The sequence below is a fragment of the Gavia stellata genome, chromosome 1, assembly GCF_030936135.1.
Source record: "Gavia stellata isolate bGavSte3 chromosome 1, bGavSte3.hap2, whole genome shotgun sequence".
Lineage (NCBI taxonomy): Eukaryota > Metazoa > Chordata > Aves > Gaviiformes > Gaviidae > Gavia > Gavia stellata.
Genome location: NC_082594.1, coordinates 103,469,597 through 103,490,782, shown reverse-complemented (window position 1 = coordinate 103,490,782; position 21,186 = coordinate 103,469,597). Strand labels below are relative to the sequence as shown.

The window sequence follows — 21,186 nt, the reverse complement described above, 5'->3', positions numbered from 1 at the left end:
TAGATTTAGAAGATATACAGAAAAAACCCTTTTGCTTCAGAAAAGTGTCTACTTTCAGCTAGTGAGGATCAGGCAAAAAGTTTTGGGACAGGTTCCAAGTGTCTTTGTCCCCTTGTTGAACACATTTGGTACTGGCCTTCGCTAGCAGGAGACCACGGGATGGGATAAGCCTTGCCCAACTCTTCAGCCCATGACTGGACACATTCAGATCGCTTGCAATAATAATACACTTACCAAACCTCCCATGAACAGCCCTGTTACAGACACTATTAAAATGGCTTGGTGAATCACTTTCTCCTGCTTGACTGACAGCAGTGATTCATGGGCATTTTAGGCACACTGGACTGATTTAGCAGGAAAACTCCTTCTTACTTCCCTAATCTAAAACAGTTCCTTATGTGGTTAATACTTCTTTCTAAATTAACAATTATATTGAAAATACTCGTTAGTAAAAGGCGACTAAGTGGGCTTTTTTCTTGGAAGGGGCTCCCTCCAAGACAATGCAAATCCTCTGTTCCCTGTCCTGTTTAACAACAGAGCAATAAGGTGTTCACAGCCAGCAACATCCTGAAATTGCACATAACCTGTCTGGTTGCTAGTTAGGCAAGCACCATGGAATACATTTAAAATAGATGTGTAAGCAACCTGATGGTTTGCATGCTTTGATGTGCCTGGTGTCTCTTTGAAGCTCCTATGTAGAAAAAGATTGGCCTGATAAGCGTTATTCCTCTCTTTTCAGTACTGACTCTACCATCATTTGATGGTCAAGGTGGTCTGCTAAGGTACAACTTGCTCCAAATAAAAATGAAATCCTTTCTCCAGAGTAACTTGATCACGTGGTAATGAATGCATTAGAAGATTTATCTGTCTTGAAAAGAGTCAAAACATTCAAAGAAGGAAAGATAAATCATAAATTGCAATTGAAACCTGAGTGGGAGAAATGGTGTTAAAGCTGCAATGGATACACAAACAAAAGCAACTCCATAGCTTGTTCCGTCTGGGAGGAGTACAGTTTTGAAGACTGTCGCAAACATACTGAATCGTGTCCACATAACTCACTGTAAAGTCAGAGGGATTATAATAATGACATGAAGGAGATCTGCCACCGCAGCAATGAACAAAGCCCCTCAACCAGATGCTGGGAGTTGATACTAAAGAAGGTTTTGAAGATACTACAGGCCTGCATACAACAGGACAGTACTGATAACTAGCCAGGATGCACCAGATTGACAGGAGGCTTTGGAGAACTAAACTGACAGCCACAAACCACACGGGCCAACTGCAGTTTTCTGTTGGATTGGTTGGGTCTTGTTTACACCTCCTAGGAGGGGTCCCAAGTCCAGTGAGGTACAGTTACAAGCTAACTGCAATTTGTACGTGGATACCAGACTGAGATGCAGGGTTTGTTACCTTTGGGAATTCAAAGAGATTGGATACTGATATGTACAAGCAGCTCTGGTTCCTACTTCTGTGCGCTCACTGCACTGGTGCAACAGCTCTTCAGATGTCTGAAAGAATTGAAATTTAAAAAAAACCCAAACCTTTATATGTGTTATTAAAGCTGCTCAGAGTGGTTTAATAAGCCAGCAGGTTTTGGCCGTGGTTCTCTGAAATCAAATTTACTCCCAACAAAAAAGGTACTAGCCCAGACCTCTAGATATTTCTCCTAGCAGTAAGCTTCACTCTTATTATGAAAGGATGAATCACAGTCACAGGTTTCTGGGCAATAATCCCTGGGAAAGTCTTAAGGCGTGGATTTCAATGGATTTTGGTTCCAGGATTCCTTTGTGAACTTGTCTTGGTGAATGCTGTACCGTGTAATTTGGCACCTTGGAAAGACAGATAAGATACTGGGTGCCAGGCACCCAGAAGATACTCGAATATGGGAAGGAGATGTGCATCCACTTTGCTCCTGTGAGACAGGCAGGTAGCAAACAGCAATGTATCAAGCACCCATCAACCCCATTTGCTTTGCAGGCAACTCTGACTGATACGGCTATTACCTCAGTATTACGCTTAGCTCCTTCACCCCACGTTAAGCAATCATGTTAGACTGGTGCCTCTAACACAGGGGTTGGGAACATTTTTGGTTCACTGACTCCCCAAACATTTTCCAGCTACTATGTGGGCCCTTCCAGAAAGATCATCTCTGTAGACCACCATGCTTCCCCAAGGAGCCTTGTTTTCTTAGCTGACTTAGATGCCTTAAAGGCAAACTATGGACCCACAGGGACTCCTGCAGCAGTCAGAAAGTACAGCCCTGGAGGACTTCTCAGCTGTGAGATAGAAAAGGATGAAAATGAAACTGTCCCTATAAAGCTGCATGGAAATGGCCAGGACAGCTTTACCCTTCTCTCCAAGGCACTGTGCGGAACTCTTCACTGACTCAGGACAGCTGTGGCATCAGTGTGCAGTCTGTTCATATTCAGAAAGCTGGTTTTGTATCCCTAAAAGCTAAAGTATTGGGTAAAGGGAAGGGGGAGGATGTTTTGATTTTGCTTTTTAACAACATGAGAGAACTCCAAGTCTGTGAGAGAACACACAAAGGACAATAGGGCCCTAAGCAGGAAACAGCATGAAGCACCGCCATGGGGCTTAAGCAAACCAGCTCTTCCCTGGCTTTAGCACTGACTTTTAGAGGGTGATAAAGGATGTAATACCATGAACGGGAATCAACCCGTAATCCAGTAAAGCCTCTTGCAGTGTGGTCCTTGCACACAGCTCCAACACCTGCACAGATTTGGGGTGGACGCCCGCTTTCTATTCCCCAGCAGTGGGAGGAAGTCTCAGCTCTTGAGCACAAGTGTTTAATCCCTCTGTTCCCAAATGATATGCTGAGGACCCCCCAAAACTTCGCTTGCTTTCAACCCAATGGACCACCCAGATGAACAAAGTTTCTAGAGGGATTGAGCTAACCATAAACTAATGCAAGCAGCCTAACCGTGCTTGAGTTAGCTACACAAATGGCAACACGCCTAACCAAAATCCTCAAAGTAAAATACAGGGTTAGGTTACTTTTTGTTTGCTCAGTGCCAAGAAGAGGCAGTTCTTCTTGAGAAATGTAACAGAGGGGTGGAAGCGGGGAAGCGGGAAAGCTGCTAGAACAGCAGCTTTAAATCAAAACATATTATCTGGGAGGCGTTCACCTGAACAATCACCTAACTTAAGGGAGCAGGGAAATGTCTGCCATCTGGGATGATGACTAGTCACAGGATCACATGCTGAAGCTCTCTGAAAAGAAATGGTTCAATGGAGCACTTCACTGAGAAGGATCACTCCTGCAAATTGCATCCATCTAAGTAAACACAGCCCAGCAAACAAGCAGCTGGGGTAACCTGTCTGTGATTTTTAAGTGGAAAGTACTTGAAACTAAAAACATGCAGTGTATATAGCTTTACAGAGAATACAATTATTGCCAATGGTACAAGCACTTCAGATGTATAAATGACAAAGTCCTACTGTTTAAAAAAAACATGCCTGAATGGAGCTAGATCAGATATCAGGACTGCTGATTTGCTTTCCATTGGCTTCAGACCAAGAGCAAAGGAAGAAAAACAAATTAAGATCTTCCAAAGAGTATCAAAATATTTGCCAGCGGAGACCAAAACACTCGTTTTCAGATGCTCCTTTCGCTGACAATATTGGGGCAGAGTTGTATGCTCTGAAGGCAGTGACTGCTATTTGCTTTAAAATATCCTGAACAGGCAATACCTGATCTAATCTCATCCATCTGGGAAGGGCAGCCTGGTGAGAGAGCAGGGAACACCTCTGAGTTCAGGTCTGAAGCCCTCTATTCAAGCTTTCCCCCAGGCTCACGCTGAATCCGCTTCCAGTTAGCCAGGCTATAAACGGCTCATTTGGTCTAGCCATTAAATGGGTCTGGTCATTCAGACCCACTGAGAGCTGCCACACTGGCAGCCAGCGGGACCCAAGATGTGGATTCCCAAGCAGTTTACACTGGTGCAAACTTGGGCTACCACCAAAATGAATGGTTACCCCTTCCCCCCCAGCCCATTTCCACCCCTTCCTTTAACTTGGTGCCCTGTGGCTAGTAGCCAAAACCAGAGATGTTTGGTTTTAATAGGGTTGTTTGCTTGGAGGCTCAGCAAAGTGACCGGCTGACCAGTGCTCTCCATTTGGATTCAGTCCCTTGAGTCACTCGAGCCAAACCGTCCAACTAAAGGATCTCCAGCTTTTGGAGATTCGGACTGCAGCTCAGGCTATATTGAGACCTTGGGAACAACCTCCCTGAAAGGCACTATGGGACTGCCTGAACAGGGGCTCAAATCAGTGAAATGCACACTACACCTGAAAACCAGTAACATCTTACTTTTAGGCACTTACTAACCTATGTGTCATTAATTATAATTTAATGATACACGACTTTTTGTCTTTATTTCTTTCCTCGATTCCATCCAGAGTCAAATGACTAAGATTAAAGGTCTGGGTCAATCTGAATAAGAATCATATTTAGGTTGGAAATAGCGACATTTTCCAGACTACAGACTGAGATGTACAGAATTATTTTAATAGGAGCAGAGCTTCAGCTGCTGAAGATCCTCTGCCTGGAAAAGCGATGTCCGAAGAGGGCTATAAGAGCAGGCTGTAAGGTCACAAGTGTTATGTAGAGAGTGAACAGGATGCAGTGGAAGCCAGAAGGAGAAAATTATTTCAGAAAAGAGAATTCATGGGGGACAGGTCAACCCAACACTCTTGGATGCACTCCTTGCTCAGGAAGACTCGAATTGCTAATTTTCTAGGATTGGGAAGAATGCCCTAAAGGAAAGTTCAGCCTGTACTCTCCCAGTTTCTTTTTTTCTTTCTTTTCCTGAGCACTTGGTATTTGGGGAACAAGGTACTGGATTGGATGGTGCTTTCATGTGACTGACCTGGTGTGGTCCTTTTACATTTTGAGGTTATATCCTCTATGCCACAAAACCATTTGTAAAAAAGTTTTACACAACTTAAAAACAAGTATCAGCTCTCTGGAGTTTAGCCATCCTACAGAATGTAACGCTATAACCAGTTATAAAATTCCCTGAGATAGTAAAAAAATAATATCAACTGGAAAGATATTCTAATTTTAGACTGGTTTCTCTATATGTCCTCATCCCCACAAAAACCTTGGTTTCATCTCCTGCACATTCTGCAAAATTCTTTTATATAGTTTTTTTTTTTTTTTAAAGGCTTGAGACCCCAAATTCCTTCGGGCTACCTACAGAGGTCTAAAAATAGTAATAAACTTGAAAATCAGACAAAAGGGGATTTAACGCGCCAAGGACATAGCCTGGGGCTGGCGCTGAAGGAGGCACAGTTTCCAAGTCAGTCGAGCAGGAAGTTTGTTCACTCTCCCCCTGCTCAGCTTCACACAAACACTGGACTGAAGACTGTAAAAAAACTTTGCTTTCCCTGCAGAGCTGAGGGACGTCTTCTTGCTGCTCCATCTCAAAAGTTATGTAAAAAACCTGGACTGCGCCATTGTAACGCTAACGCTGGAATTGAGCTTTCCGGAGGAAATCACAAACTGAGCTATAAAGCTCAGAGAGGAACGAGCCACCCTTCTTGTATCTGAGTAGCTGACCACGCAGAAATGCTCTGACCACTGTGTCTCCTTGGATTCTAATGCACACAGGAATCAGACCATGCTCTAAACACTGTTTGTAAAACACCATCGCTCCCCTAGAAAAATACAGTAGCTTCACACCTCGTACTCCTAGGGACTACTCCTAATGTCTTCCCCACAACGAAAATACCAGCACTGGAAGCCCATGGAGGTCTCTGGCCTTGATGGCCATTGCCATCCCCACCTCGCCATCACGAAACCAGACGGGGAGGAGTGGGACCTGCAGGGCCAGAGGCAGCAGCAGGTAGAGCCGGCTCATGCCCATCTGCAGCAGACACCCATGAACAGACATGCTGCTGGCACCACAGCCGGGCAATCAGATTTTGCCACGACCAGAACATCTTCTGTACATGCAAGATGTCTTCACCCAACTGCCCTTGTAGTGGAGTTTGAAATGTCAAAAGAGGTTCATGCCCTACACGAGGCTGTATCCCCCCATTTGATGGTCTAGAGAAAAGACCAGTCAGAATTTACCCGCAGAGGGGGAACACGGAATAAAGAGGTGGCAAGACGGGCTTGGAAGTGGCACAAACCCTTATCTCAAGGTTTCCATTCCCTAATTTCCCTCCTGAAACTTTAGGGCTCATAACAGCAGGAGAGCATGCGGTTACATTTGTCTCTGAACATCTACCAGGAGAAGAAGGAGGAGGAAGGAGTCTCCCGCAGGCAGATGTTTAGCTGCAAGCAGGACACAACAGGGCCATTTCACAAAATCTGTATCCCAACAAGCAGGTTGTAAGATCCTGGGGATCTCACAACCCACAGTCAGAACAAGCTGTATCCAACCGGAGCTTGTCTCTCTTCAAGCAAAAATGGGTGAAAATGTCAGCCAATTAAGCTTTTTCCACCTACATCACATCAGCTCCAAAAGCCAAACAGGATCCCAGCAGAGCTCTCTGGGAAGTCTCACTTCAGCAGATCTGAACCCTTAATGTTAAAATGTTACGAAAAACAACTGCTGCGTGGGTGCCCCAAAGCCACCCTGTGAATATTAATCGCTTGAGAATATTGAATATAATTGTCTCTCCAGTATTAAAAAGCTCTCCTTCTCAATTAGTGGAAAGTGACTCCCACAGTTCAATTTAAGGTTTAAATCTGGAAGGGAGAGATTTTATTCTCTTTTTTTTTTTTAATTTAATGTAAACCACGTACTTGTAAAGAACCCATGGATAAGGCATAATAACAAAACACATACAGCTGTGATTCTGGCATCTCCTTTCCGTGATACATTCAAGGATGCATTTTCCCAGTAGCAGTGGTCAGCACACCATAAAAATTACAGTTACTGACAACTTCTAATAAATTTAGCCTGTATAGAAAATATGATGATGTACATATAGTTGAACACGCATGTAACAGTGGCTGGATTCAGGAATCAAACACAAGGGCACAAGCCCATTGCCATGGTCTCAGACTTACACTGCGCTTGGCATTCCCTGCTTTCAGGGACCTCTTTGGGAACTAGACTAGTCAAAAGCTACCTACAAGTGGCCATCAGGACCTTTCAGTATTTCTAGCACCAGGGCAGGTGAGACTAAAAAATTATGCAAATATCCCGCTACGACTTTCCAAAAACTGAAAAAAAAACCCACTGGCAAATACAAACCCAAGTTCTTGTGAGGATGGGCAACAGTAATCTGAGCAGAAACCTCACTGCTGGCTATGAGGCTCAATTAGGTGACTTTGAACAAAGGAGCTAACTCTGCACTGTTAAATAACATAGGGACAGTGACAGGTCATTGGCCTGGAGGTCAAGAGGGAAAACTGTGTCCAACACCATATTATGCTTGGCCCTGGGTCCTAAGACGTGCCCCTGTGATCCTAAGACGTAACTATTATTTTGTGGGATCGGGATAGGGGGAGGTAGTTCAAAAGGCTGGAAAAAAAAATCAAAGTTTTGCCTCAGTCCACTAAATTGTTTTTATAGCATGAAATGTTTTACAGCATGAGGACACATATGGCAGGCTTGGGGGCAATGCTCAAGGTGGTCATCGAGAGTGTGAAGCCCGTTGAGAAAGTGTTAAAAGACTGGGAAGGGCAGAGGGAAACAAAATTCCCCAAACTGTGACCAAGTACCTGCTAGCACAGGCCAACACAGTGCCAAGGAGCGCATTAACAGCAAAGCAATAAGGCCATCAGCTCTACATCTCAGCTTCCACCGTCTCAGGTAGGGTAACCATCATGCTCTACTTCATACCAGGGGTGTGGAGTAAATATGGGCAAAGTGCTGAGATATTGTCGGACTGGGGACCTGGTACAGAGTCAGGTTGGTAGCTTCCCTCCTCTCACCCCATCCAAAATCACCTAATCAGGTTCACCAAGGAACTAGTCCTTTTACTTTGTGTGCAAATCTGGACTTCCTTTTCGCTCTATCTGTCAACATAATGATAGTCATTTCCCTAAGCTTGCTACAGGTAGGCTTGGGCTAACATGACTTCATTGCTGCCAAGTATCTTGTACTTACTGTATGCTGCTAGGATTAAAGACTTGGAAGGAATTTTGACCTTTCCAAAGCTTTAATTTTGTTGAATTTATACGTGGTAATAATCACTGCTGAGACTCCTTATAGACACCATCTCCAAGCTCAGGAGATACGTCTAGTGAAACCAGCCCCACAAAGTGATTTCCCTGGGTATAGCTGAGGCCTCACAAAATGCTACGCAAATTCGTGACTTACAGTAAGTGCCTCAGAGGAATCTTCTTAATGCCAAGATAGGCACCATGAAGAAAAACAAATGCTTCATTTTTCACCAGTGACACTGCTCTCGTTTTTCTTAAATACACTTGAAAGAGGGCTGGAGGCAGCAGTTGCACCTAACAATCTTCATGAAAGCTGTTACGTTCAAGGCTGCCAAATAACATCCTTTTTTTTTGCTTGTTGTTGTTGTTCTCTTGCTTTTTATCCTGCACTGCCTTGATGGAGCACCAAAGGAGTTTTGTGCTCGCACTGTAGAAATACCTCCAAAAATAAAGAGCTGATTTTGAAGTACAAAGCTGCTGTTGTGGGACACTGCAGCATCTGGTTTAGCATGTCACTTTTATATTTAGAAGCAGCGTATCTCCACAGATCAAGGACAGCCAGTAAGTCACTCAGCAACCCCTTCCCATCAGCTCTCACAAGTCAGTGCCAGCCGACGGGGGAGCACACGCTCCTCTCACCCTCCGACAGCCCTCCGCACCTCCGCAGCCCTGCACCTCCTCTGCGGCACGCTGCAACCTGCCTGACTCACGCTGCCCAGCCTGGTATCTCTAACGCTGGTGTCCTGCCAACAGCTCAGCCCAGCAGCAGGACATGAGCCTGCCGGCCTCCGACCTTGATGCAATGTGCTGCTTTTTTCTTTTTCTGGGTCATGCGGCGCAGTGTGTGTACGCTGCATGGCATATGTAGGAGAAACCACGCAATAAAATCAGGGGAGCCGCTGGAGCATACAATCTCGTGCACAGCTCTGATCTGTGCTGTCAGACTGTTCCGTCTGTGTCCCCCGGCCATGTTTCTGAGCCAGTGCCCACAGCTAGGAAATAGTGCTTGTAAAAAACGCCACAGCCAGCCTCTTCCATTAGGCAGCTGGACCACTGCTCTGAGAAGGTCCAGCAAGCCAGACGAACGAATTTAAAATGAGTGCAATATGCCCGCAATGTGTATGCCACATGCGGCTTGTACAGGTGGGCAGGATTCGTAGCTCCTTTTTCCCCTTCTCTAAGAGCAGTCTGCCACTTAACTAGAAGCAGAACTGCTTTTTGCAGCGCAAGGCAGTGCTGTGTAACTCGATCAGGCAGAACATCGCCAAGAAAAGCAGAACAAAACATAATAAAAGACCCAACAGCAGCCATCAAAGCTAAGGTCACAGGACTCGTGTTTGGAGCATGGGAAGGGCACCAGATAGAAAAGCTCATCTTGGCTCTGCTCCCTGTTAAAAAGATGAAAGATGATGGGTATGACATCCTCCTTGGCTAGGAGAAGCAGCATCTTCTCCATACATCTACATCCCCCATCATTTTTCGGTTTACAGTGGGTGAGCACTGCAGCTTGCAGGACTGGTAGTCTCCTGCGAGGGGACAGCACTGTTTCTGGGTGAGGTTCTGCACAGATGTGAACGTCAACTGATTAGGAGAGTGAAATTTCAGCCCAGTGAGTGTTTATGATGGAGGTTTTGCAGGTTTCTTCTTTGCATCCAGCCACGAGAGCAGAGGAGTGCTTGCATGTGTGGAGGCAGGGGAGGGCGACGGGGCAGGGAGGGCAGAGAGGGGAGACACAACCAACACACACGAGCTCCCCGAGTGGAGTGATCAGTTTTGGCAGCTACCCTGGAAAAAAAGGCACCGTCAGCACTGCAAAACACGCAGGAAAATCTTTAGCTGGCAAATGCAGATTTATCTTTTCCAGAGGCAGTGAAGAGTGGAAAAGGCCCAAACAGAGTTGCAGATAAGGAAGGGAGCAGGGATGGGATCAAGCCAGCTCTGGAGACCAGTTAGTTCAGCTCTCTCCTGGATACAGCCCTCTTCTTGGAAAGGGGGTGCTGAAGGAAAACAGAGCTGGGAGGAACCTGGAATATCTTTATCTACAGACACAGCTTAGCAAATGCCACACGCTTCCGTTTTACATAGAAGAAAACTGCCTTACCTGAGTAGTTTTTGCCCTTCTGCCTTGCATGCTGTTACTATGGCTAATTTGTGGGTTGGTGGCCCCTTCGGAAAGGCAGTGGGACTTCCTACAGGGCAGCGTATTGTAATTACTGTAGGAAGGTGCATCCTCAGCGGTAACCGATGTCATCTTATGGCTCCCAATATCTGGGATGTCGGACACTAAATTCCGGCAGTACCCTCCAAAGGCATTTCGTGGGCCTCCGTTGACAGTAGCGCTCGGGGTTTTGGGGGAATACAAGTCGCTCATAGAGTTGGCACGCTGGCAGGTGACCAACGGCTGGGGACTGCCGCTGGCCTCCGTCCCCCGGGTGGCCTCGGCATCCTTCTCCTCGGCTAAGCCCAGGATTTCCTCGTTGCTCGTTAGATGCTCCTGGCTGAGGTCAGAAAGCGAAAACTCCAAGCTGTCCTCACGCCAGATGTCAGCCGATTTGGAGCGCTTCTTCTTGAAACTGGCCGTCTCCATGAAGTTTGTCCCATTGGCCGTGTATCGGTGCGACCTCCCGTCGCCCTCCGCTAGGAACGGCGGCTCGTCCCCGTAGAGCCTGCTCTCCTCCGAGTCGGGCATGCTCTGGACGGAGGCAGCGGTGAGGACGGTGCTGCTGTCCACGCTGGGGGTGACAGAGGAGTCAGTGTGATAGGAAACGGGCCGCAGGCCCATGTCCACACGGTCCACCCAGATGGGGCTTCCAAAGTCCTCCAGGTTGGCCTCCTGGGCGAAGGGCTCCAGGCCGTTCTCCGCCAGGGACTGGGGGATGCTAGGGGTGCTGCTGGAGCGGGTGCTCACTTCCGAGTTGCGGTGGATAATTTTTCCAGAAGAAGCGTGCCGCGTCCGGCGAGAGGCTTTATTGGAGAGGCGAAGCGAGCGGGAAGTGTGCTTGCGGCCCAGGCTGGTGTGCTTGTCTCCATAGAAGGCATGCTCCACGCTCTGGCTCTCCGCGTTTCCCATGGCGTCACAGTCTGCAAAGGGAGAGAGTGAGCACCGTTAAAGGCAGCAACCAAACATGCAGGCAAGAAGACACAAGGGCGCCCCAGTACACCCCAAAGAGCTTTTTTTGGTTTTAATGAACCTGTCCCGAAACCTACACCACAGCTTCCACAGCATCTCGCAGGACATGCTTTAACAGCGGCAACTAATCCCACAGAATTAATTAAGGGAGCCAGCGACCGTACCAGGAAACTTATAAATGCAACTCAGTTAAATCAGTACGTAGGAAAAAGCCAGACGATAGCTATGCTGGTGTAAATGAAGAGTGTAAAAGAGAGAAGGATTGAACCTTGAAGTTTGGTGTGAACTGGAGCCCGTTTACCACCAAAGTGCACTGGCAATCTCAGCTCTGCACACATTCACTTGACTCTTAGCACTAGCTTCGCAATTCCAGCCAACACTGCAAACTCAAAAAATCAACAGCTATTGTTTATCTGCATGTAACGAGATTCCAAAAAGTAGATGGATATACACATTTATTTGAGATTTCACTTTTTTTTGCTAGGAACTGTGAACCGAAGCACCAAATAGCAAAGTACAAATTTAACTGTTCGGCAGCACGCTAATGATAGGTTTGATTTCTGGAACAAAAAAACAGTGCAACATTAAGCAGGTACAGAGAGCCCCACACAAGAAAGCCATATTATGAAAAATAAATTAGCATGAGTGACTCAGGCTATACAAAAATAACCTTTCCTTCCCACTCACTCTGAAGCAGATAGCTAGATCTAAGCGCTTTGATCTAGCAAAGAGAAAACTGAGCTGGAACACAGGGACTGCGTTTCTGTCCCCATCTCTGTTCCTAGCCTCCTGCATTATTCAGGTGCGCATGTCCCACCGTAAAACAGGTTTCCCATCCAGAAGATGGGAGTGATGATCTGGATTCAACCTTGGAAAACACTTTGAGGTCTGTGATCTCACTCATCAAATGTCAGAAATATTTTATCAGTAGTATTGGCTCCTTCTGGCCAAAGAGCAAGAAGTAGAACAAGAAAAATAGATGTTAAAGTACATGGCCATTCAAAATCAAATAGGAGATCCTGAATTACACATAAGACACTTATATCTAGATAAATAGTCCATAAATCTTGAACAGAAATTCGAAGACAAAACTTCCTTGTTTTGAGGTATTTCTATTAGTCTTCGTTGGGAAAAAAAGCTGCCTTGACAGTTAATAATCTGGAGGTTTTCCTTTCTTGGGGCAATTTCCTCTCCTTTAACAGGATGCGCCGATGGGTATTGAGCCAGATGCTGGCAGAATGAATGTGATCGTGTATTTTCCCTCCCTATCTAAATACACACTATCGCTGCTGCACAGAACTGAATTAGCCCTACATAAATTACATAGAAAGTGAGGAATCAATTGTGCTAAATGCAGGCACAGCAGTTCTGCCGTGGGCTGCCCTGGGCGCATAGAGTAGAACTGAACTTCTGCAGTGATACTTCTGACCACAGTCAGAGGACTGCGCTTTGCCACTCTTCTACTCAGCTAAGTAGGTCAAGTCTGAGGCTAAAAAACTGTTCAGTGCTGGAGCAACAGGCACTTCCATAAAATCTGGACATTTCTCTATCTAAAATAAATATAATCATATGTCAAGTAAACTATACCAGGAAATACCCTACATCTACTGAAATTAATGGCTGAACTCCCATTGACTGTCATGAGACTTAGCTATCATGCATCGTTTAGAAAAACAAATGCGCTGAACAGAGGGCAGGTTTTAATCTGAAAAAAAAGACAGCATTATAAATCCCCGGACAGGGTTTATTATCCCTTAAAAGCCACAACCCTTTGATATGGACCAGACTGAAAAACAAATGTCAGCTAGCTTTTGCTTCTAAAACATTTTACAGCACAAAAACTGCATTTTGTCTTCCACACTGATGTCTAAAACCAGACCTCATCACTCCCCATCTTGCAAAAGAAACCCTCTTGGGGTAATGCTTTTAGCTGCTTTGATTCTGAGATTCTTGCTAACCACACTTTCATTCGACAGGATTTCCACTGGCTGCAAAGCCCATCAGAGCATGTAACCATTTATCCCCAGTCTCCAGCCACGCAGCCATCACTTCGGTACCTATCTAAGGAGAAAGAGCAGTTTTAAAAGTCCTCTTGAAACCCTGAATGATTGAAGAGTGGCTCTTTACCTTCAGAAACAGAGCTGCCAAAGGCAGGAGCGTCCCCAGCACACAACGCAGCGAGGCACACTTGCTGATGAAAACGCCAGGCAGCGTGGCTACGGAAAGCAGCCCTGTGCCACCATCTCGACGTAGTCTCCATGCACACCAGGCAAAATTTCATCCAGCCAAAAAGTAACAGAACCACAAATGACTTGGCGAGGAAAGGAGCAGCAGCTCAGGCTGCATCCGATGAGGAAATAACGCTGCTAGAAAACACTCTCATGGAAGAAGGAAAGTCTTTTCTCTGCAGATGGTGGCAGGAATGTTTACTGAGCGATTTCACACAATGAGAAGTATCTGCTAGATACTGGCAAGAAGTGTCAGACTTCAAAGTAAAGAGCTGTCCCTTTTTAATTCCGTGGATTGGCACTTTAGGTGAGGATACGTTTGCAAAGCCAGGAGACAACTATCTCTCCTGGCGATTAGCCCATACCTTGCTCCTGCACCCAGGAAGGACGACTGAAGAGGCCTTACCCTAGAGCCACTGATTTCCCCAGCATTACGTTGCAGGTTTGCACGTTCTGCACGGTGGGTGCAAGTGGGCTGCAGGCAGGCACAGTGCAGCTGATCCAGCTGCAGTGATGCCAGACGGTGCCATCCCCACAGTTTGTCACCGTTCCCCACCAGATGCCGGGAGATGAGGGGCACAACAGGCTGAGCCCACCTCAAGTGAGGATGGCCAACCACAGCGGGTAAAGCTGAGGGTGACTGCTTGTGGGGTGCCTGAGACAAATAGCTCGCCCTGGAAGGGACCCTCCTCCTACCTTCTCACCCCCATTTTTGCCTCCTCTCTGCATTTCTAGCTGAGCATTTCCACCAACCAATTCAGGTGCTTATGCCGCTGAGTCCACTAGAACAGCAGGAAATAAACCTGGGGAGGGGAAAAGGGAAAAAATAACCCCAACTTTATTTATTAGTTTATTTTTGCTGGGATAATGAATTCAACCGGCACATGCCAGAAGCAGCACAAGGCTGCCCGTCTGGGGATGCAGCAGGTCGAGGATGGGGCAGCATGGCTGGAGGGCGACGCGGGAGCTGGGGAAGAGGAGACAGCGAGTGGCACCTTCCCCATTTTTTAGCAGCAGTGAGCTGTTAGCTCAGCTCAGGCAGATGTGGAAAGGCAGCCCTGAAACATGTGAATTCGCACTGAAGCAGATGCCAATGTCCTCAGCTAGCGGGCGCCGGGCAGGGGAGGGGAGCCCCAACCTCCCCCTCCCAGGGGCAGCAGCAGACACCCTGGGGCAGAAACGTCTTAAACTGCTCCAGCTACAACTGCCAGATGCTGCCTGTCTACGGCTTAACTGAATTTAGCACACTCAATGAAAAAAATCTGTATCAAATTAAGAAAATGAGTAATGTTAATGGGAGTTGCACGCAAATGCTGGTAGGACAAAGGCTCTCCTTGTTAGCTCACCCGCCAAATCCAAAGGTGACCATTAAAGACCTATCAAGGTACCACCAGGATACAACATAAATCAAGTGTGACACGTCTTGATGCTTTAAACAGGTCTGCCGCACTCGACCAAGGATTGCGACGTGTCAAAAATCTGTTCTGAATTACTCTCCGAAGCTAGCAGAGATTAGCGCACACAGACCATGCATTGCAAGCAGAACTAGTTGGAAATTTTTCAGCAGAAAATGTTGATTCATCAAAACCCAAACTTTTCATGGGAATAGACTGCTTTTGATGAAAGGCTCCTCCGCTCCAAGAGGGAGAGATTTGAAAACCGAAGCGGGGAGACAGGCACGTCTCCTGGAGAAGGCACCAGCTCGGTGACTCAGTTACTTGCCGAAGACGCGGAGCATCGAGATTCATATCTGCAGCCCAAGTCAGGGAAACAAGGGGTGGCAACTTGTTCTTCCACATCCTCGAGAGGCGGCCTGATCATCAAGCTATCACTGCTCTGGGAAAAGGCCCTCTCCCAAAAGATCTGCTCCTTCCCGGTTCAGAGCAAGGAAAATGTCAAAATTGTGGAAGTCTTCAAGGGGCCAGGAAAGTCACCTTGTAGCCAGCTTGCACGTCAAGAGACAGTACAGGGGTTTGAGGCTGTTGGGGTTTTTTTAAACCAAAACTTAAGATTGATAGTGACATTGGGATATCAGCAGGGAGAACACAAATTCTGCAGGAAAGCTTTGGAAGAAACAGTGTTCCCCACATCAACTACCCTAGACAGGCAGACTGAACTCTACCTGAACTGCTGAGTTTTTGCCGGGTGAGTCTTATATAAAATGGTTACACATAAAGATGATGATCACATTCTAGATGACCACTGATGACCGCACCATCAAAGAATATAATCTTCTTTGAAAACAGTAATTTTCCTTTATCTTGCCTTTCCCCTGATATTAAACATTTCCTAAAATAATTACAAAACCAAAGTACTAATTTCAACTAAACCTAAGTTACTAACTCTCAAACTTGCAAAAAGTTGGGCCTTTAGATTCCAGAAGAAAATCTGAAATATATTAACTTTCCAACCAAATTTGAAGCACCTCGCAAGACAACAGATTGCAAATTTAAAATTAGATTCTAGTGGGAGGCCCTGGTGACAAATCTGTATTTTTCTCCTGGAGTGGAGCTTGAAGGCTGTGAGAACCAGAACAATGATTAAATCCACAGCGAGCAATGAGCCTACAGAAATAAACTTTTGCTAAAATCTGCCAGCCAACAACAAAGATTTTTACTGAACTCACAAGAACTACATAGAAAAATGTACAAGACTAATAACCAAGTGTGAACATACACATTTTATTGTAATTAAAATGTGCTTTTTTAAAAGGGCAAGAGAGAGGCTGAAATTCCACACTAAGCCTTTGAGTTTCTCGGAAGCTCCAGCAGCATATTTAATTGTTTTCAAATCAGAACCTTTTAACCAGCCATTTCTTTTTTGTGAGCCTCTCTTGCATATGTTAAAGCACGGGGTGGACTCCAAAAAGGCCCTGCAGGCAATTCAAATAAGAGGAGGAGAGAGGGAGGAAGGGATGTCATCAGTAGCTGCTTGATAGCCATTCAAATGCCTTTGTATTGCTAAACGGGTGTAACCATAAACCGCATGCAGCTTATCCAATATTTCCCCTCCCCGTAAACCATTATACAACACAGCAAACTCCTAAAGAAAAATATATGGACACACATGTACCTTCCAAGGCAGTACTGGTATCCAGCGCAACCTTCCCCAAGAGAGCTGTGGCATTTAGAGGTATAGAATTGCAAATGATACCAAAATGAACAGTTACTGGGACTGCAGAAGCTGTCAGCACCTGCCACTCAGCGACTCCATTACTCTCGCGTCAGAGTCTATGACTATATGCCAAAAACCTGGGGAGAAAGAGGGGAGAAAAAAAAATCAGACAAAGGGTTAGCAGGAACGGCTATACAGGAGGACATCTTCTGCCAGGTCCTGTTATCATCACTTACCTAAGAAACACTGTGCAATACAGTGTGCGAATGCTGTGCTTAAATTCGAATGATGAAATCTGATAATGGCAGAATAAATGAAAAACCCAGTCAAGCACCGTCAGCCCAAACTACTGAACGTGAAGAGTTCCTCTTCCCACCACTTTGTGCAATAAAAATCCTCATAGACATTAACATGGCCCTGCTGAGGACAGTCTGTCTCAGACAGGGCTAGATAATCTCAGGTCCAAAACCACACCTGGGTCTGAAGACGACCGCCAAGAAAGGCTCCTTCCAGTAAACCAGGGTTTAACTTCTGGCAGCAAGGGGGAACCCAACTGCCCAGGAAACAGGCCCAAAACTGGAAGATCTCAAAGGAGATTTCTCTGTGCAGACTGTCTAATTTACGAAAAGGGCGATTATCCGAGCAGGGATTTCATTAACATTTCTCAAGGGCGAATCAGATGTGTAGGGCAGAGCATTTACATGCATTTCTGTGCAAGGTGAAAGGATCCTTGGGTTAATTGCATTCACTAAGGAGGAGCTTCAAGAGACCAGTCTGCACCTATTTAGACCTAAGACAAGTCATAAGAGTAGTCCTCAAGTTACACGCGTATGCACTCGTGTGCGTACCAAATCCCAGCTCTTTCTTGGCCTGATACCGCTGGCAAGCTCCCTTGCAAGTACACCAGCTCAAGGTCCAGTCCTGTGAGATACCAAGAAGCACAAACTCACCGGAGGGCTGGGTGCTCTGCCCAAGCCAGCTCTCAAGTCACCCAACTCCCCCTTCTCCCAGCCAGACACCGGCAGTGAAACTTCAACTCAACACTGCACGCAGAGTTTTGAGAGTTACAAACTTTTGCTAACGTCTCAAGGAAGAAAAACCTTGGAAGAGATTACTGATGCCCTTCATGTTATTAGAGCTGCTTGGTGGGGAAATTGTGATCCTCAATCTTGGCTGGATCCTCAAAAGAGATGAGAGTCACCGGCTCCTTTCTAAATTAAAAACATTCCCTTTTTTTTTCTCCTCCTTCATGTTCCCCTCTCTGCTCCCCACCTCCCTCTCTTCCCCCAAGCTGTTGGTTAAGATCTGAAAAGCAGTTCATGAATTGCTCAGGAGCTGGCAGAAATTAATAAAATGAAGCTCATTTATATTGAAATGGACTCATTACCATGCCAGCTGCCAATAATTTGCAAGACGGGAATCTTGCTGACAAACAAGGTCCTACAGGCAAGAGTCTTCCCACCTGCATCCACCGCACGACGACGAGCAACCCTGTGATGTGCATTCCTCACCTCCAAAGAAAAAGGCATTGCGACCATCTTTTTTCAGATCCGCCTGCTGCTGCCCCAGAAAACTTGTGCAAAAGAAGAAGAAAACAGACACAGCTGAGCAGTATCAAATTTTCCATCCTGAAGCGGCTGTTGAGGAGTTTGTAACTCACTCAGAAAAATCTGCTCCAGGCTGAAGCGAACTCTGGTCACTTCTGTGAGAAACCAACGACAACGTCACCTGCTCCACACAGTGCCTGCGCTCCTCCGACAAAAATCATTCTCTTCTTGCACTCATTTGTTAAAAAGGTGGGAAGATCCAAAGTAGATGAGGGTTACCCAAATCCTCACTACACTCCAGTACATCTGAAGGGCTGGCAATATCCTTTGCCACGAACAGGTGAGTACCGTGCACGCACGGCTCCTCCAGAAGAGAAGGATTTATCATTACCCACGAATTCTTTCCTGAAAAGCTTTGTTCCTATTAACTTTTACAACTTGGAGAGTCTTTCCCAAATGAAACCAAGTCATACTTTTCAAGAAGAACATCAGTTTTTCATACTTCTCTTTGTCTGCCATTAATACGCACTGGAACGGTCCTCGCCCCCATGCTTCCTGGTTCACCCCAACAGCTCAGGCTCTGCTGCAGCAGAAATTCTGGAGGTCGGCAGTGCTGAAGCAGCCTCAGACAAGGACTTCCATCCGACAAGGTCTTGGCAAAAGGGGATGCCAGTGCTCCTCCATCAGGAAGAAAGGCAGAAGCAAACACGAGCACAGCCCCATGGCTTGCTTCCCAGCACAGAGCCCTGCCCCGCACAGGACGTGTTTGCTCCTGTGGACACTTTCTCTGTCTCTTTCTCCGGCTGACCAACGAGGAAGCTGACCGCACATTCAGATCACCGGTAACTCGCCAGTAACTGTTCTCAAGGTAGATGAACAGTTGTAAATGTTCACACATGGACCAGTTCATCTCATCAAAAAAGAAACATCAAATAAAGATTTTCAAACTTCTGTGCTCAAGACAAAATATTCAGTCTTAGAGCTGACTCCCGCAAACATGCATGGACACACACACATATATACACCTATGATGCATGTATGCCTGTATTTATGCCAACGTCTACATACGTCAATGCAACTCCTCTTGTTCTTTGAAGGTTTGGAAGTAGCACAGCTGTATTTATGTCATAGCCACAAAACAGCGCCTTGAAAAATCAGGCCAAGGAGTTCCCACAGGGCTCATCACACAGCAACTTAAGTCAATCCAAACTGAGGAAGCTCACAGCAAACCACCATGAATGGATTAAATGAATGCATAGTAGGGAAGCAGAATATTTTAGAGAATCTTGTTATTCATCACACCTGCTACCTGTGATTCTAGGTACAGCAAAGAGAGGTTTGGCTTTCACATGCTGGGAGGAGTTTGCAATGCCAAGAGATTAGGAAAAAAACCAGCACACCTGTTTTCTTTTTGCTTGCAGACACTTGACATGAACATTAATGGATGAAAAATATGGAAGCTGTAGTTTTCTAAAAGCCTCCTTTTCAAAGCAGAACCCTTCCTTTCCAGCAAGGAAAAATTAGTATGCAAGTCTATCTCCTTGTCCAGTGAACATGAAAAGTTGGCTAGAAGGACGACAGCTCTCTTTCAATTCTATTTTTACTTTTGATTTTATCATGCATCGTTTTTGTCAGATTCCAAATGCAACTGCAGATGCGAGATCAGTTGGTCATTAAGTAAATCTTCATCCAGCTTTGAGAAGCCCTCGGTAATTCTACCATAAACCATCAGAATGTATATACATAGACAGAAGGCAGTAGTCATTTCATACAGAAACTATTTAATATTAATCCGTGGCTCTGGGCTGTATTCCCCACCCATGATCCCAGTTTCATGCCATTATAACTCTGGTGTTCGATCCTGTCTCCTGAAATGGAGAATCAGGCCCTTTATTTGTAACTGGAGGCCACATTTTGTTAGCCTTTATTACCTCTAGTTAATATGAACTGCTGCCGAAACCGATCTATCAAATCACCTACCCTAAGAAGACGGTAAACGCTCTAGTATGCTCCAGGGTCCTGCTGCCCTGACAACTCTGGCTCACCCCATCCTATACCCCTGGGCTGCCCTCCACCAAATGAAACACTGCAACCCACAGGAGATGGATGGGTGGGTGGATGGATGGATGGATGGGTGGATGGATGGATGGATGGAGGCTGCGCTATGCCCAGATCTTTGTCTAAGAGGGCTTTCTGTGACGCATGGGTGCTGGGTGCACACATGAGTTCAGAAATGTAATTCAGAAATGCTCCAAGCTTCCCCGTTCTCAGCGTAGTCACTGAAACTACGTACAACCCTGAGCTCTGAGACCAACTCTAGTGGATGGCAAAAGCTAGTTGACTTTTAAACCAGTGAAAATAAATGACAAACATGCTCCTTTTGATGTTTTCTTTCTATGACAAACAAAATGTCATAGAAAGCTTTTGTTTGTGAGAAAACCAAATTCTAAACCAATCACAGCTTCTACTACTTGTCAGAGAGAACGGTTGCTCCTGAAACTGGAGTCTGACAACAATGACCATCCAGACAAGGCTGGGGGGACCATCCGCAGGTCCACAAGAATTGGCCAGCAGAGCTGGAATTGCAAAACCCCTTTGAAACCATCTCACTAACACACAACCTTTGTGCCTGTCACACTTAGGACAACAATGCTGGGTGATCACTCCAGATGAAGAGGAGGGGAAAGAAAAATAAACCCACGTTCTCTTTGGAAAGATGTGGGAAGCCTTGTTCCTCCTGCTGTAGCACCACATCTATGAGAATTTCTAAGGGAGGGAAGAAAGGGCAAAAAGAGAGGGAGGGCGGGAGGGAGGGAGGGAGAAAGGTCTGTCAGGAGACCTAAAACCTCCATATAGCCAACAGTCAACCATCCCCAAATCACAGCTAAAGAAAACAAACCCAGAAACATGGCACTGACAAAGCGCCGTGGGGCCTTGGTAATAAATTAATGGAAGAGAAGAGCAGGTAGCCCAAGGGAAAGCCCCCTCTTCAGGGTTTCTATATTTATACGAGGGGATGTGAAT

At 45.9% G+C, this 21,186-nt stretch overlaps 1 protein-coding gene across 3 annotated transcripts in view; it reads right to left on the bottom strand.

Annotated features, from left to right (window-relative positions):
* TIAM1 (TIAM Rac1 associated GEF 1) overlaps positions 1-11,216 on the bottom strand; it is an 82,741-nt gene extending 71,525 nt beyond the window's left edge. For 2 of the 3 annotated variants that reach the window (XM_059818959.1, XM_059818964.1), the window contains exon 1: positions 10,245-11,213. In XM_059818959.1, the coding sequence (XP_059674942.1) occupies positions 10,245-11,213 (969 nt within the window). Of the gene's footprint in view, positions 1-10,244 lie in introns of all 3 variants that reach the window. The other variant, XM_059818972.1, reaches the window with a different exon arrangement.
* Between the last annotated feature and the right edge of the window lie 9,970 nt (positions 11,217-21,186).